Source organism: Dunckerocampus dactyliophorus, chromosome 19 (assembly GCF_027744805.1).
Source record: "Dunckerocampus dactyliophorus isolate RoL2022-P2 chromosome 19, RoL_Ddac_1.1, whole genome shotgun sequence".
Lineage (NCBI taxonomy): Eukaryota > Metazoa > Chordata > Actinopteri > Syngnathiformes > Syngnathidae > Dunckerocampus > Dunckerocampus dactyliophorus.
Window position 1 is genome coordinate 16,092,059 of NC_072837.1, and position 17,269 is coordinate 16,109,327.

Consider the following 17,269-nt stretch of genomic DNA (forward strand, 5'->3'; position numbering starts at 1 on the left):
CACGTAGAATTTACTTCTAGCTTGTGACGTTACTTTTGGACATGCATGTAAAGCTCCTTTGTCACGCGTACAGGTGCAGCAGGTGCAGGTATTCGCGGATGTCCAGTGCACCGTCAACCTGGTGGGGAGCGACTCTTACCTGAATCAAGGCACCATCACTGCCGCCACCGCTGCCCAGAAGGGACCCGGACCGCAGGGCGCCCAGACCAGCCAGGCCCAGCAGAAGAGCCTCCTGCAGCAGCTGCTCACAGAGTGACGACACCTCCTCCTACTGCCCCAACTTTGGCGCTGCTGCTCCCTCTTCACTTCTACGCTGATGCACCGGACCCATTGCTGTCTCGGCCTCACCTTTTAGGACAGACGCTGGGACGGCGGCGCCGCCGATTAACGGCGGTCTAGCTGTGGGTGGAGTTGAAACGGCTCGACCACTTTCCTGCCAGTCTTCTGAGAAGAAGAGCCTGGAGTCAGAAGGATGAGCAGTTTGTTTGAAGCTGCCTGTCGAATCTGTCTGACAACCTGTCTGTATGCCTCAGCCTATTGAAGGCAGTGTTGTCTCGCTGCTCATTTCCCCGCTCACCTACTTCCTGCTCCCGCACGCACCGCCCCCTCCATTGAGTTGTGGTGCGGGAGTGCCTCACGCGGCAGCACCTCTCTGGCTTTTCATTTGTTTGTTTGTTTTTTTTTGGTTTTGTTTGGTGTTCTGTCTACCTGTCTCTCAGCGATGTGGGAATGTCAACGGTTTGCGACCTCAGCGGCATTGTGGGATAGAAGCTCGGTATCAGCTGGTTCTGCGACGGTCCCTCTCTATCATCTACAGTGCCTGGTGGAAGTTTGAGTTTTGTTCCCAAGCTCTGCTTCTTCTTCTTCAACACACTATTGCGTCTTCTTTTTTTTTTATTTGAAATGTCTTTTATTTTGTAAAACTTCTGCTCTCTTCATCGTCATCATCTTCATCTTGACGCTCATCAGAACAAGCTTTGACAACAGCTCGGACGGACGGACGGGTGGATGGATGGGAGACAGACGGGATGCTGCTCACTTTGGAACTTTTGTGTTTTTCTCTTATTTTTGTTTTTATTAAGTATAAACAAGACTCTGTTTGGATTATTTAACTGTCATTTTAGCCCTCAACTCAGCAGCTGTGAATACGAGGCCCGCTCGGCCTCTCTTTCTCTCTCTCTCTCTCTCTCTCTCTGTGTCTCCCATGCTAACTCGCCCTATCAGTGTTGTTTGCCATGCAGCCGTGTAGTATTGTTGTACAGTACAGAAGGACAAAGACTGGCTGCCCTCGAAAAAAAAAAAAAAAAAAAACAGTTGATGACTTGGCAGCAGCAAAACCTTGTTAAATGTGATTTTTGTTTTATTTCTATTAACCTCGCCCCCGACCCCGGCCTTGCCCCACACCCTCTCTGAGCAACAACTTTTCCCCTACCTCGCTATTTTTGTTTCTTATGTACTTTTAATTCCCCCTAGCAAACATGTCATTGTATGCGTATGTATAGACAACAATAACGCCTTCAAACTTTGCGTTACCATGACCACACCCCCTTCTGGTGATGCTAGTAATGGTACTCGCGGCCAAGGGGGGCGCATTGGTGATGGGTGCTCGGGCTGGTCAACAAAAACATTCTCTCACTCAGTGTATTATCTTTCTGATTTCCTGAATGATCTTATTGAAGCCCCCCCCCCCAATATGACGCCAATAGGGCTCTGCTACCTGCACACATATGCAAGAATCCACATTCCACCCAGCAGAACCACATGACTTCAGAATCACTTTGTTTTAAGCAGCACTGTGTGCAGCCAAGCTTGGAAGAACTCATAATACGTCACAATTAGGGGCGCATAAAAATTATTGGTCCAATATGAAGGGAATTATAATGTCATATTGATCAATCAGAGAACATTAAAAGTAGCTACGATAACCGATAATTTAAAAAAAAAATGCTCCAATGAGGCGAGATTGCCCGTGTGGTGCAGATGAGCAAATCGAGCGCTCCTTTTTTCTCCTGCCTGTAACGTTAACGACCTGTCGGAATTTCCCTGAGCTCAGTTGTAAACAAACATTCACTTTCCGAGGAAGACATTTCATGTGGTAGGTCTACCAAATGCTCCGCGATGAGGGGGGGAAAAAAAGATCCACCGAGCACACCTGAAACACCAGCGCCACAGCGTTTGAAAAGCGCGGAAGGTTTGCCAGAGACCTCCGTGGCGTCACACCGGCTGCTCGGGAGCGTGTGCCTGAATACAGTGCACCTTGCTGGGCCACAGCAGGTGGCTCCCTCCGCTCTACACTCTGGTTCTCCTGATAGTAGTGATTTGGTAGTAGTAATGTCATGATATTTCATTAGGACAAATCAACAGGTACAGTTGGTCAAATCCTAATCTGGTCCAGTCCTACTTACCTCCAGGTGTGCACAAACTACACTTAAATCAAAATGTTAAAAAAAAAGTAGATACAGTATCAGTTATCTGTACCATATCGGTCTTGAGAAGCAGAATTATCAGTTATCGGTTTGGGAAAAAAGATATCGTGCATCTCTAGTCACAATCAGAGTGTTGCATAACTGATAAAAGATTACTGTTAATCTTGTCAAAACCATAGTTGATTGATCTAAAATATATATATATATATATTGTTGAAAAGTGGAAAAAAAAAATGTCCCAAAATAAAAAATATTTGACTTAATTCTTTTTTTTTTTCAAAATAGAAAAATACTTTTTGAAATGTTTTTTGACATAAAAAAACCCAACTAAAATAAATTGGTTTATTTTTCCAATAGTCAAATGTCGTTTAAAGGGAATGCCATTTAAATGTCTGTGCACCCCATTTGAGGCCGCGTACAAATTAAAACACAATTTCAATCAAAACTTGGATTTGCAACAAATTTCCAACATTGTCTTCCTTGGCCTACGCCCCTCCCCTTTTATAAAGTCCAGGTGGTCCTCGGGTTCTGTTCCTAGACTCGAATGTAAGTCCAGTTTTAGTGTAAGTGGGAACTTACACGCACATAAATTATTCCTAAATGAATCCTAAATCACTTGCACTGTACGTAGAACACATGGAATATCAAGTACAGTCACAAAGAGACAAAATACAGGAATGAAATTAAATCCTTACTTTTATCCCAGTGGTTGTTCTACCTCCTTAAAAATATTGCCTCGGGCAAGACTGGAAGGACAACTGCTTATCCTCCCAGATGTCCTTGTAACAGCGCACCGAATCCACGACCCCTCGAGCATCATCTTTCACCACAGTCCAGCGGCCAATATTGGTGGGCGTGTCTCCTCTGCCTGGGCTTTTTATGGTCATTTTAACTTCTGTGGCAGTGGCTTTCCTTTTCTTTGGCACACTGGTGCTTGGGAGACAGTTTTTGAACTTTTTGAAGCGCAAAAAGTGAACTAATAAGCAATGTTGTTCTTATTGCAGCTGAGCAGGCATACACTGTAGTCAAAATTAGGTTTTTAATTCATACATGGGAGTGCGTCCGTAAGCACAGAACGTTATGAAAGGAGGACCACCTGTAGAGATGTTTGCTGGTTTTTGCGTAATTCTGCTCAGCAGCAAACATTTGGTGGAATGTTGCGATAGGTTATTGGTTAGGCAAGCGCTAATGCGATAAATGTTTATGATGGTGGTAATTTCCAAGCGCTGGGCTGCACACACACACACACACACACACACACACACGTACGTATGTCTGGTTCCTAACAAAGATCATGGCTGCAGCGTCTCTCATTCCCAGTCCTACCTCAGACTACTTTATTTCATTACCTCATCATCATCTTTTCCAAACGTTTGGCTGTTTTGGACCTCGTTTCACACTGTGAACTCGGCTGGCTGGCTTTTTATTTGTTTTATTTTTTGTTGTTGTTTCATGCAGTACATCCAGGAAACCATAATGTGCCCTTTGACCTCATTTTAGGGCTTTCCCAAACTTCTTTTCCTCCGGACTCCATTGCAAATGCAACTTTCTACAATGCGTCACATGTTGGCGTAGTATGGATTTACACTCAATGGTAGGGGTGTCCAAACTTTTTCCACGTGGGTGGGGGGCTACTTTGATCCATTTTGTATGTTAAAAGCAATCCAGTGTAGGCCAATATAGCTGACAAAGCAAATTAATATAGCGTTTATCTGATTAGTAATGAGCTCATTTTATTTTCCAATATGCTGAGGGCCAATAAAAAACGAGCTGCAGGGGGAAATGACCCCCGGGGCCTCACTTTGGACACCCCTGCTTCACATAAATGTATGATAAACACAGAAGCCGTTAATTTAGTCCGAGAAATGATGAAGAAAGTAGCTTACAATGTTTTTTTTTTTAGGACAATCGCCCAGCTGACAATAATGGAACCCGCCACCACCCCCCCCTGCAAACCCAGCTTGAGAAGTTCTTTTTAAAGCCTTGCGTGACCTTTTCAGGACCTTTTCCACTCACATCATCTCTATGCTTTGTTATTTGGGTTTTTTTGTTTGTTTTAACGTACCGATAGTGAAAGTTTGACCTGGAGGTTGTGCTGTATGGACAAACATATTGGGACAGGAAGTGTTCCCAGCAGTTGAAGACTTCCCACAAGACTTCGGAGTGTGTCCGTGCCAGTTTTTGTCCATTTGCGAGGTCAGATGTCACTGACGCTGCACCTGACGGAGGGACTAGCTCGCGCACGGTGTTCTTCCACACCAAACTCACCCACGCGCACCCAAAGTGTCCCTAATATTCTGTTAGGATGAAGATTTGAGATCGATTAAGAGGTGTGTGTCCCGATACTTTTGCCCATAGAGTGTAACTTCTGCATCCTTGCATCCTTGCCCCCCATCCTCCTCCCAGTCCCGTCGTCTCGTTTGGTCCCAAAAACACACACAAAGTAGGAGGATGTCTATTTTTTTTTTGTTTTGTTTTTTTATATATTCGTAAGAAGCACCGCTTCCCTGACTCTTTACCTGCCCCTCTGGCGCCCTTTTGACTTTTTCTGCAGGGATGAGGATCGCTTTCCTCTTTGTCACTCAACACACACACACACACACAAAAAAAATGCCAAAAACGAAGCGATGCATGTTGAAATTCCACGTTATGCAACAGCTGCTCTGTGGAAAGGCCTCCCAACTCCTCCTCGTCCTCAGCAGGTACACGCTTTTTGTAACGGTGTTAATGCGATGTAAATAAGGAGACAAATGTGAATAATAATAATAATAATGATGAATCATCAGACAAGTTAGTGCTCTAAGTTTGTGGTAAACAATAGTAGCCTCTGTCGTTTATTTTCCTCTCGAGGATGTACGTGTGTGTATATGACTATCAGTGAGCGTGTGCGTGCTACGCGATGAATACTGTACACCTGGTGGGCTCCGCCATCTTCCTCCTGTCCTGCACAGTGCTCACCTGGGGGTGTGTGGGGGGGTGGGGGTCGTGTTTATGCCAGCGAATGGTTTCTATAGCGACTGCTGAATGTGCTTGTACTCAGAGACGGTAGAGCGGCGTGGACTGGCTTGGGTTGTATTTTTTTAAATGTACGGGTTAATTGAAAAGAGAGGAGAGGCCATATTGTTATTTTTTCTCTTCTTGCCGATGATGTGGGAGAGTGGAGCCTTGATGTCACCCGGAAGCGCCCGTCTGACTTTTTTTTTTTTTTTTTGTGCAGTTTGTGAGTGACCAAAGCTTCAAGAAGACAGACTTCTGTTGTCATCCCCGCCCTTAAAGTTAGCTATGCACCTTCGCTCCAGCGACCGCCATGAACATCAGCTCATTAACTTACTTACTACCAAACTGGAGGTACCTCGAGTATATTAAACACCGCATAACCTCGTCAATTACACACGAACGGATTTTTTTTCCAAACAAATTATTTACGGTGGGACAGTATAGTACGGTAGAACCTCGTAATTCGTCCGAAACAAACTAATGCGTTGCAAAAAGCCCAAAATGTTAACACAAAACACGTTTCAATAGTTTTACATGCAAACGATTATAAGTGATAAATGAAAGAGATAACGATTGAAGACGTGATTCATGAGTTGACTGCAAACAGGAATGCTGAACTGAATGGTGGTGTGGTTGATCTCGCTGCCACATCGTGTCTTTGAAAACGTCTTCAATAAAGGTGAAAGTAACCTTAAATATTAATTATCCCTTTCATTCACCCTTTATATGCATTTAGAATCGCTTTATGCATGTAAAACTAATTTTGAAACAAAACTTGTTTTGTGTTTACACTTTTGAGTCAATCGCAGACTGCATCATGGACGGCCTGACGTTCGGTTCCGGTTGCCAGTTTGTTTAGCTAGCTAATAGGATGCTAACAAGGGAAGTCGTTTTGTGGTAAAAAAAAATACATGAAAACATTTGGATTCACAAGGTGGATTAACAACACAAGACGCACGTCGTATTGCACGCATGATTGTGTAATTTTTCGACAATCGAAAAACTCATTAATACTCTTAATAGATTTTTACAACATGCCACAGGCTATTAAAAAATGAAAATTGGCCCCTGGGATGCACTTAGAACACTCTTATAAGGGTTTATGAATTATGTCTGTGTTTATTGTTGGTTAAGAAAGACTCATTCTTGCTGAAAATTGTGCATAGCTCATTTTATCGTTACTTGGGCATTGGAAATTTAAAAAAAATTATAAACGCTTTGTGATGCGCGATGCCTGCTTTCTTCTGTCTTCTTAAGGAGTTGTCTGTAAATGAAAAGCATGCATCTGCATTTTTCCTGTATTTTCAAATCCAAAACCAAGAATTACTTTTGGATATAATCATGACTTTGTTTTCTCTAAAATATGACAAAAAAAATATGGTTTTGGGGGCTTAAAAGAGAAATTTGCAGACACTTGCTTTTCATCAGATAATGACTGCCGTCAATGTCCAACCAAAAACACGTATCTCAGTGCTTTCACTTACTAGATCCATTTTTCCATCCATCCAATTTTTTTCACTTTTTCAATCCACAAACAAAAATGACTTTCCATATTTTTTTGGGGGTAGAATGAATATAATAATTTTATTTTGTTTTGGAATACAACAAAAATGTTTTTAGGGGGTCTAAAAAGAGAAATTTGCAGATACTTACTTTTCATCAGATAATGACTACCGTCAGCGTCCAACCAAAAACACATGTCTCAGTGCTTTCACTTACTAGATCCAAAAACAAAAATTATTTTCTTCATTTTTTGGGGATAAAATGAATATAATAAAAATTCAAATTTCCTTTGAAATGCAACAAAAAATGTTTTTGGGCGGCTAAAAAGAGAAATTTGCGGATACTTGCTTTTGTCCAGATAATGACTGTCGTCAGTGTCCGATGAAATGCATGTATCTTCATAATTTTTTCATGTTTTAAATTCAAAATACATTCCTCATTTTTAAGAATATAATGACTTATTTTTCTCTAAAATAGGAAAAAAAATGTTTTTTTTTTTGGGGGGGGGGGGGGGTAAAAAGATAATGACTACTGTTTGTGTTCAACCAACAACATGTATCTCCAAACAGAAATTATTTTTCTTTATTTGTTGGGGATAGAATGAATATAATAATAATCACAATTGCATTTTCCTTTCAAATAGAGCAAACAAATGTTTTTGTGGGAGCTAAAAATTTAAATGTGCTTTTCCTCAGATAATGACTACTGTCAGTGTCCAATGAAAAGTATGTATCTCCATATTTTTTTTTATGTTTTAAAATCCCCCAAAAATTACATTCCTCATTTTTTTTTTTTTAGAATATAATGACTTTTATTGTTCCCTAGAATATGACAAAAAATACGTTTTTGGGTGGCTAAAAAGACATTTGCAGGCACTTGCTTTTCATCAGGTAATGACTACCGTCGGTGTTCAACCAAAAACATGCATTTGCATTTTTATTTGACTTCTAAATCCAAAAACAGAAATTATGTTCCTTATTTTTGGGGGATAACATTAATATAATCATTTTATTTTCTTTTTAAATGCAACAAAAAAAGGGTCTAAATAGAGACATTTTCAGACGCTTGTTTTTTCTAAGATAATGACTACCGTCGGTGTTTAACCAAAATCATGTATTTCCAATTTTTTCACTTTTTTAAATCCTAAAACAGAGATGGTTTTACTTATTTTTGGGGGATAAAATTAATATAATAATCATTTCATTTTCTTTTGAAATACAGCAAAATGTTTTTGGGGGGGCTAAAAACATAAATTTGCAGACAATTACTTTTCATCAAATAATGACTAGCGTTGGTGTCCAACCAAAAACATGTATCTCCAATTGTTTCACTTTTTAAATCCAAAAACAGAAATGATTGTCTTTATTTTGGGGGATAGAATTAATATAATAATAATAATCGAAATTCAATTTTACTTTGAAATACAACAAACAAATGTTTTTGGGGGGGCTAAAAAGAGAAATTTGCAGATACTTCCTTTTCTTCAGATGATGACTACCGTCAGTGTCCAATGAAACGCATGTATCGCCACAATTTTTTTATGTTTTAAAATCCAAGATTACATTCTTCATTTTTTTTTTAGAATATAATGACTTTTATTGTTCTCTAAAATATGACAAAAATACGTTTCAGGGGGGCTAAAAAGACATTTGCTGACACGTGCGTCTCATCAAATAATGACTACCGTCGGTGTCCAACCAAAAACACGTATCTCCAATTGTTCCACTTTTGAAATGCAAAAACAAAATGGCTTGTCGCAAAAGACTGGAACGGAGATGCCTGCTTTTCATGGTCCAGTGACAAATGCTGCTCTCAGTCTTCAGGTGTCAACCCCGCCCCGCCCCGCCCCGCCCCGCTTCCTTCCTTGATGTCAGGTAAACCGTTAACAGACCTCGAACTCTCAGAACATTCCGGATCGCAGCACAGTTCCATCGACGCCCGCCAGCCGTCTCGTCTCCGCTCCGACACGCTTCCGGTGCGTGTGTGTCGCTGCTTGCTTTCGTTCACCTTTTCAAATTCCCCGCTCGTTCCCCACGCAGGCACCGTGGGCTGCCTCGTCGGGTCTGGCCGTTCGCGTGCCGTCGGGTTCGGGTGGCGCTTCCTGGGCTTTTCAAGGACCGAGGTTCCACTTCCTCCCTTGTAAAAATGAATATAAATAAATCTATAGATCGAAATATATATGATACATTTTACTCTTTTTGTAAGGTTTGCATCGGAGCAGCTAGGAGGAGACAAAAGTGCTGACGTGGGACGACGTTTGAATATGCATGTTCGACTTTTGTCTTTCTGTGGCTTTTTACTGGCCCCGCCCACCTCCCCCCCTCTGTTCAGGTGTGTCAATTTAAAAAAAAAAAAAAAAAAAGGAAGACATCGACCTCTTCTTTTCTTATTTGGAATGTTCTCGACAATCAGTGTGGACTGACCCCTCCAAGTCATCATTTGTAAAAAAAAAAAAAAAAAAAAAAAAAAAAAAAAATCTCTACTGGAACTTTTTGGGGGGGGCGGGGAAAAAAAAAAGAAAGTGTTCATTTTGTTTTGTCTGTGGCTGCTCAAGTTTACACACACACACACACACACACTTGTCTACTACACTCAACACAAGCACCCCGTGCATTTGATCCCTGGCTCTTTTTAAAAGAAAATCTTGAGGGGTTTTTTGTGTCTCGTCCGCCCACACGGAGGACATGATGATGCTTTTTGACTAACAACTATAACATCTGAATATGAATGTGGGAATGCAACACATTGCAATAAAAGCACCATTTGAAATGCAGCCACACCAACCCCTCGCTCTCTCTCTCTCCCTCTCTCTCTCTCTCTCCCTCTGAATGTTCTCCACTCCTGTTTCCATGCCGGGGGTGCCACACTTGACGGGCTGTTCTGCGGCAAGCTAGTCCAGACGGACTCAACAGCGCCCGTGCTGGCTGCAGTCTAGTACTGCACTTGGTCTGGACTTGTTTTCACTTCACCTCACGATGCTTTGAATGAATAAAAAAAAAGACAAATGTGAATCGAGGCCGTTAAGAGGAGTTAAGTGTTTTTGTCTCAGGTGGCAGCAAAAGCGTTGTGCGTGCTGTTTTTGAGCAATTCTCCAAAATAATTGGAATTTTACAAGTGTGGAATCTTCTCAATGAAGGATTTCACCGCGCTGGATAGAAATGAAAGCCCCAAAAAAGGCTTCAGCATCCTAATAAAATCCAAATATCTAAATAAATATATATATATATATATATATATATATATATATATATATATATATATATATATATATATATATATATATATATATATATATATATATATATAAGAATTAAGCCATACATTTGTCTGGATAAAATATGTAGCTGTTTTTATTAACATACTTTTTTAGGCATTTAAATATTTTTTTAGCATTTTTTAAACCATTTGAGATTTTTTTTAAAAACTTTTTTTGATAATTAAAGATTTTTTTATATATTTTTTTAACATCCCCCATAGCCATAATTCTTTCCTTTGGATGATATTTTATGATGATTTTTATATTTTATTATCCCCCTCCCCCCCCAATGTTTGATAATGAAAAACATATGTTTATGATGTTTTAACTATAAAAATGTGGTGGGAACATCAGCCAGAGCCATAAATCTCTGCATTGATTTTTTTGGCTATTTTCTTCTTTAATATTTTATAATTTATTATTATTATTTATATTATTATTTATTGTAATAATAATAATTATTTGCCTTTTTTATTATTATTAACTATAAACATGTGGTGGGAACATCAGCCAGAGCCATAACTCTTTCTGCATTGATATTTTTGTGCTACTTTATTCTTTAATATTTTATAATTTATTAATATTGTTATTTCTATTATTTGTTATTTCTATTATTTATAGTAATAATAATTATTTACAATTTTTAATTAACAAAAGACACCATCCACATTTTATATAGCGTTCTTTTAAAACAGGTTTTTATTTTTCAAAAAAATGTATTTTAAAGTATGTTTGGTTTGACATTTTTGCTAATATAAAACTTTTTTTTTTTTTTTTACTTGATGGCAGGCCTGCCGGGGCTGTACGTACCACCTATGGCCACAAGAGGGCAGCAAAGCCTTTCGACTGGCCCTGTTGTTCGTCGTGCACTAAAAAGACATCATTGATGAAAGGTGACAGCAGAGTCTTGTACCGATGAGCTTAAGGTCACACTTGAGGATGTTCACCTGCACCTGGTAGCGCCGACAGCTCATTTTTCACCACTATGATGTCAAAAACTATTAATCTTTACAAGGTTTTGTCACTGTTTGATGATTTTACTTTAGGTTTGACCTCTCAAATCAACGTCTCCCTTTGATTAACTACACAAACTATTGCAATGATTAATATTTCTGGATTATTTCTGCATGAGGAGGGTAATAAAAGTGTGGTATGCCTTTCAAAAAAAAAGCATTCCTATGCATTTTATGCATTGGATTGTAGCATTAATGGATACTTGCAGCCGAAATTAGCCCCCAAATTCTAGAAAGAGTCGTACGAGCACAAAAACAAACACAGCATCAGTCAAAAGTGAGCATTATCGTCTTTGTTAGGGAACATTTGAATAAATAAAGTGCTGGTATTGGTTCTCATTCGCCAGCGTGGCGTGTGTGATATCTGACAGTGTCATATTTGTGCCGAGGTTGGGCTTTGCTTTAACCTCGGAGCCGTCTTCATTAGATGATTAAATCCTCTCATGTTTAATTGATCAACTGTTTGTGCCAGAGGAGAGCGGCTGCTCGCTGCACACAACATGGCCTACTTTAAAGCTTCCCCTCGCTTTGCATCCCAATCCGGTCAGAATTTCCCAAGATGCCGCTTGTATGTTGTTGCTAAGGAGCACTTTTTATTTTTATTTTGTAAAGCCCCCCACTAGGTGGTCTCTTTATGAATATCATTACGCGTCTTTATCCTTTCTATCTTTCCGCCGTCATGTAAAAAACATTTTTAGCGTGTGGGACGGCAGCAGCGAGAAGACAAAATGTGGACGTTGTTTGGACACGTCCATTCGTGTCTAATTAATCACAGACAACATGAGGACTTCAACCAGGGAGGGGGCGGCGGGGGCTTAGCCTCTGGTGGCCCCCCCTCTTCCCTGCACTCTATGTGGGGTGGAGGCTCTGGTCGCTGCCCCCCCATGTCCTCCTGCTGGGCCTCCATCTGCTGGCGACATGCTTATGTCCCGCGATTGATGGCCGCACAATGACTTGATGACGGGCGGCGCTGTGACTGACAGCGAATACCCCCCCCGCGCGCACACACACACACACACACTCCACTACCGCCACTGCCAACCTACCCCCTCGTCGTGTGGGCACTTTGCCAAGGCTAATGGGATGGCTGGTCTTCCTACTGCTAAAATATTGGGACATCATTTTGTACCCACCCTTTACGCTCAAATTCTGGAGTGGTTCAAGGGTCATAGGTCACTGGTGTTGGACCCAAACCATAGCCTGGCTGGCCAACGGTGTTCTTCCTCACCGAACTCCTAAATGCCAGAAAAAGTTAGGAGCATCCGATTGTCCATAATGACGGACAATTAAACAAACAATTAGACAAAAAAGTGCTCAAACTTTGCAGGAGAAGCCATTAAATGACAAATGGAGGCAATACGACTTTTTATGTGCAGTTTTATGTTTGTTTTGCATTTTGTTTGAGGCGGTCAACAGCCAACGATGCGTTCATTGTAGTTACCCACTGGCCCCACACGTGGGCGCTCATCCAAACCCATCCGCTGTGTGATTGGACGCAGAGCAGAAGAGCGAGTGTAAGACGCAAATACAAGGATTAAAAATGACCACCATCGGCTGATAAATTGAATGAATTTGCATTTATGTTTATGTCTCTTAAACATCTACTTGATGAATTATCCGCTCTGTGGAAGTTTGGAGCGACATGCAGGTAAATTGTGACGCTAGCTTAATGTTTACATCCGGGAACTTCCGTCCAAGGTGATTCACGTCCAAGGACAGTAGAATTGAAAGGATAGGTGGGTGTGTCAGCCGCAAATGAATGCAACTGTGTAGTACGTCATGGAGCAGACAGTCCGCCATGATGGTGAGCCAGAGAGGTAGGTGGGGCTAGGCGGATAACTGTTCAATATATTCACAGCTCTGAGCTGAGTATAAAACAAAGTTATATGCTGTGTGTACACGTTGATGAAAGGGATGAATGTTATTTACTGAACACAATGAATCCTCTTCAGGATCGGGATCGGCTGCCGATCCGCTGTGTTTTGAAGATCGGATAATATCGGCGTCCGCCATGAGATCGGGCTGCGCCTGTTGCCATATCACGTTCGTAACTCTGGGACACACCCCAACATGGTACTTGCGGTAATGCGCCTCAAAGCTCCCGCCACCCGCAAGAAGAAGAAAACACAATACAACACTACCATGCAGACATGTCCACGATGTACCGTGGTGAAGTTAATTTCACGCTGGACGTTGGATACTGGGCTCTGTAGCAGCAGCGGTAGTTCCCCCTGACTGTGACCGGACTGCTGTGTCACGGTGCGGGGAGCTCGCAGGGAAAGTGCCGCTCTAACCGCTGGTTGTTTATACTAGAGACTGTCAATAAATTACTATATACAACCATATTCAATTTCACAAATTTATGTTTGTAACAAAAGCTTATTATTTGAACATACAAAATAATAATACTTATACGGATAATTAACTGGAAGAATTTACACAGTGCACTACCAATCCAGGCTGTACCCTGTCTCACGCCCAAAGTCAGCTGGGATAGGCTCCAGCATAACCCTACAACCCTAGTGAGGGCAAGCGGCATAGAAAATGAGTGAGTGGATATTTACACAATGCAACATTTATTTCAGTAATGCATTGTTAATACATTTGATAGACTACAACCTAAATCATCATCATGAATTCAACTAATCACCCAGAGAAACAAATTAGCTTTAAAGTTTATTGTGTGGGAGTCCCACACCATATACACTTTGTGAGGCTTGTCCTGGTTATTTACAACAGTCAGTGTTATTAAATCTACAACATTTTTAAGACACAAACCTGTCTTTTTTTTGGGGGGGGGGACTTGAAAAATGACAAACCTGGTCTTTTGGAGCGTCCATTAGAGCAATGAATGGCTAAGCTGTGTGGAGAGGACACGTTAACTATGCAATGTTTATGGATTCTGCTCACCATCATGGCGACCAAACCAGCGCGTGGCAGAATACGGAAGTGGATGGTGAGTTGATCGGTCGTTTTAAATTCTAGTGTCCTTGATTAGCATGTGTACATCCGGGAACTTCAGTCTAAGCTAATTCACGTCCCCAAAGTGGCTGCTGCAAAGAGAGGACTATACTTTGTTTGAAAGTTGTTGTTTGTTGTTTTATTTAAGAGAACACATAAATGACAAGTAAGTATGAGACTTTTTTGTCACAGCTGATAATTGAGTAAGGTAATTTTGCCGCTATTATTGTTGTATAGTAACTATATTGACAGTATGCGTATGCTCTGTAAGCTAAGCAGCTGTTTAGCTGTTTAGCTGTTTAGCTTTTCAACAATAACGAGACACAGCTTTGTTGGAAAAATAAAAAAAAAATTGTGCCACTTGAAAAAAAAATGAACCTAATTGTGTGTGTTTGCTGATTTTTTTTCATTATATGACATCGTTTTCCTCCATTTGTGCATATTTTTATTTCGAGACCCGACCGTGGTAAGTGAATTTCCGCACAATATGATTCAATATTACTAAAACGGGATATTTTCATAGTTGGAGCAAGAAAACTTAATTACTTTCCAAAATACGATTACCATTATTAGAGCCACCTAGACAGGAAATAACATCCCATAGTCACCTTTACACTCATATTACCCAATATAATAGATATAATCTGAGAAAATAAACCATTTAAGACATCAGTAAGACTCGTGCTCATAAGTGTATCAATAAATGTCTTCCGGACATATGCACAGGAAGTGCATTCAGCCTTCTGTTGTAGCTGCAGTCAGTGTAATGATGACGACGATGACTATAATGTTATTGTGCCTGTTGTGAGATAAATGATTATAAAATAATAAAAGCCTGTCATTGGCGACCGTCTGGTGCGTGGTACTAGTGACACCTAGTGGCCAGTTCATCAACGTCTTGCATTGCCTTAAACTGTGTTTGTATTTCAGTTCATTTAGACAATTTTTATGCTTGAAAATGCTTAACTTAGGCCAAGAATACGTCACATTTTTTGAAATATGCTTTTTTTGACTAATAATTGTCTGCATTCAACCAAAAAAATTGAAATAAAAACAGTACTTTTACATGCATGGCATCAAAATATTACGAGAAAGAAGTTGTAATCTAATGAGAAAAAGTTTCAACATGCATTGTTGAGACATTTCTGTCTTCATTGACCAAGCCCATCTCCGTTCTTGTCCAGCGACCAGTGGCCGTAACGCAGCGACTGTGCACCTATGGAGCAGGGTTTTGGGCTGGCTCCATCACCACCACAGGTAAGACCTCCCCATGTCCACATCTTTAGGTTCCTTTCTTTTTTTTCTCCGCACGAGGCCGACAGAGAGTGTAGGTCATCTTGACACGGATGGATTCATGCACTTTGAACAGGATCAAGCCTGGATGCTTTCGCACCGTATAAGAAGCTGCTGGAGCCTCCTTGGCATGACAGGACAGTCCTCGAGGAGTTGTTTTACTGCTTCATAGCGCACATAGTCACCATTCTGCAGCATGCCGATACGAGGGACACGTGTGCACACTTGGACCACCACTTCATGAAGGGTTTTGAGACTCTGCAAAGGAACAAAATCAGTTTCCATGTCCTTTTAAAGTGATGACAATCAGTGCCTCTCCCACAGCTACTGCAGATGTGCAAAGCATCTTCGTAGACGGGAACAACCTCAAAGCTCTGCATAGTTCCCGCTCTGACTTCAGCCACTGGCTCCATCCTGACACTGGCCCGACTCTAGTGAGGCATTCCGATAAAGCCACCAAGTCTGGTCGTCAGGCTTTCTGCATTGGTAGTGTGGCTCCCAAGTGCCCCGGCATACGGCACATCATCTGGACTGAGGGTGTGTCCAAAAAACCATCGACTCCAACATGATTTCAAACCCCAAACCCGCATGAGTCACAAACAAGGTCCGCGGACGGTCTACCAGACATATGCCTACCTCACGCAGGATGGGCCCGAGCCCTAACGCATCCTGTTTTTGGCCCAAACAGGAGAAAGACCGGGTGCTCCTCCTTCAAGGCATCAATCGCAATCATCCATCCTGGGTTCAGCCTGTTTGGGATGCTTGATTCTTCAGTGGAAAAACAAACACCGCGTCCATCCGTGCACAAACAGTATCTGGCATTTCAGTTTGTTAACTTGGTCCTCAAACGAGGCAATAAAGTGGCGGGCACGCGTGACCATAGCCTTCTGGGTGACAGGAAGCATCAGTTCTTTAACAACAATAGCCCCACTTTCATTTGACCAGAATAACGTAGTATTATGAAGAAAAATAACATCCTTCTAGTAGCATAAAGTTGAAATATTAAACAAAAAAAGATGTTATTTTTTTAAAGTTATAATCTTATGAGAAACTACAAAGTCCAAAAGAATACTGTCGGAGGATTGCCAGAATAAATTTTACAAGTAGACAGTTGACATAGTTGGGGGAAAAAAAAACAAAAAACAGCAGAAGTGGAAAAAAAACTGCTGTAATTTTATGAGAACAAGTCCAACTATTAAGAGAAAAAAGTCAACATTTTTTGAGAATAAACTTAAAATATGAGGAAACATAAAAAAAATATTAAAAATAAATACAAATAAAAAAATGATGTTATTTTAGTTGCATAGAGTTGAAATATAAATTAAATATATATAATATCAATAAAATTATGGGAATAAAGGCATAATGTTACAAAAAGAGAATTGATAGAAAGTTGAAATAGTTGGGGGGAAAAAAACAAAAAACAGCAATCGTGGAAAAAAACAGCTGGAATTTAATGAGAACAAGTCAAAATATTAAGAGAAAAAAAGTCAACTTTTTTTTTAGAATAAACTTGAAATATGAGGAAAAATGAAATATAAAAAAATAATATAAAAAATGGTTATTTTAGTTGTATAGAGTTGAACTATATATTTAAAAAAAATCATAATATGAGAGTCAAAACAAAATAAAGTTGTTTTAAATTTTTTTTATAAAATTAGTTTGGGGAAAAAAGTTCTTATATTACAGGAATAAAGGTATAATGTTACAAAAAGACAATTTATACAGATTATTTCAGAAGAATGTTGAAAAAGTGAACAAAAGAGCAAAGCGCCAAGTTGATAGCAATAATAGGCTTGTTGGCCTTGATGACCCAGCTG

General features: G+C 40.4%; 1 protein-coding gene and 1 long non-coding RNA gene across 2 annotated transcripts in view; both read left to right on the plus strand.

Moving 5' to 3' along the window:
- The window catches only part of ncoa1 (nuclear receptor coactivator 1), a 56,848-nt gene extending 49,401 nt beyond the window's left edge, over nucleotides 1–7,447 (plus strand). The window contains exon 22 of the mRNA XM_054761275.1: nucleotides 74–7,447. Coding sequence (XP_054617250.1) covers nucleotides 74–256 — 183 coding nt within the window. The 3' untranslated portion in view covers nucleotides 257–7,447. The remainder of the gene's footprint in view (nucleotides 1–73) is intronic.
- Nucleotides 7,448–13,841: 6,394 nt separating this feature from the next.
- The window catches only part of LOC129172453 (uncharacterized), a 55,280-nt gene continuing 51,852 nt past the window's right edge, over nucleotides 13,842–17,269 (plus strand). The window contains exons 1-2 of the long non-coding RNA XR_008567018.1: nucleotides 13,842–14,322; nucleotides 15,341–15,413. This is a non-coding gene — a long non-coding RNA (uncharacterized LOC129172453). The remainder of the gene's footprint in view (nucleotides 14,323–15,340; nucleotides 15,414–17,269) is intronic.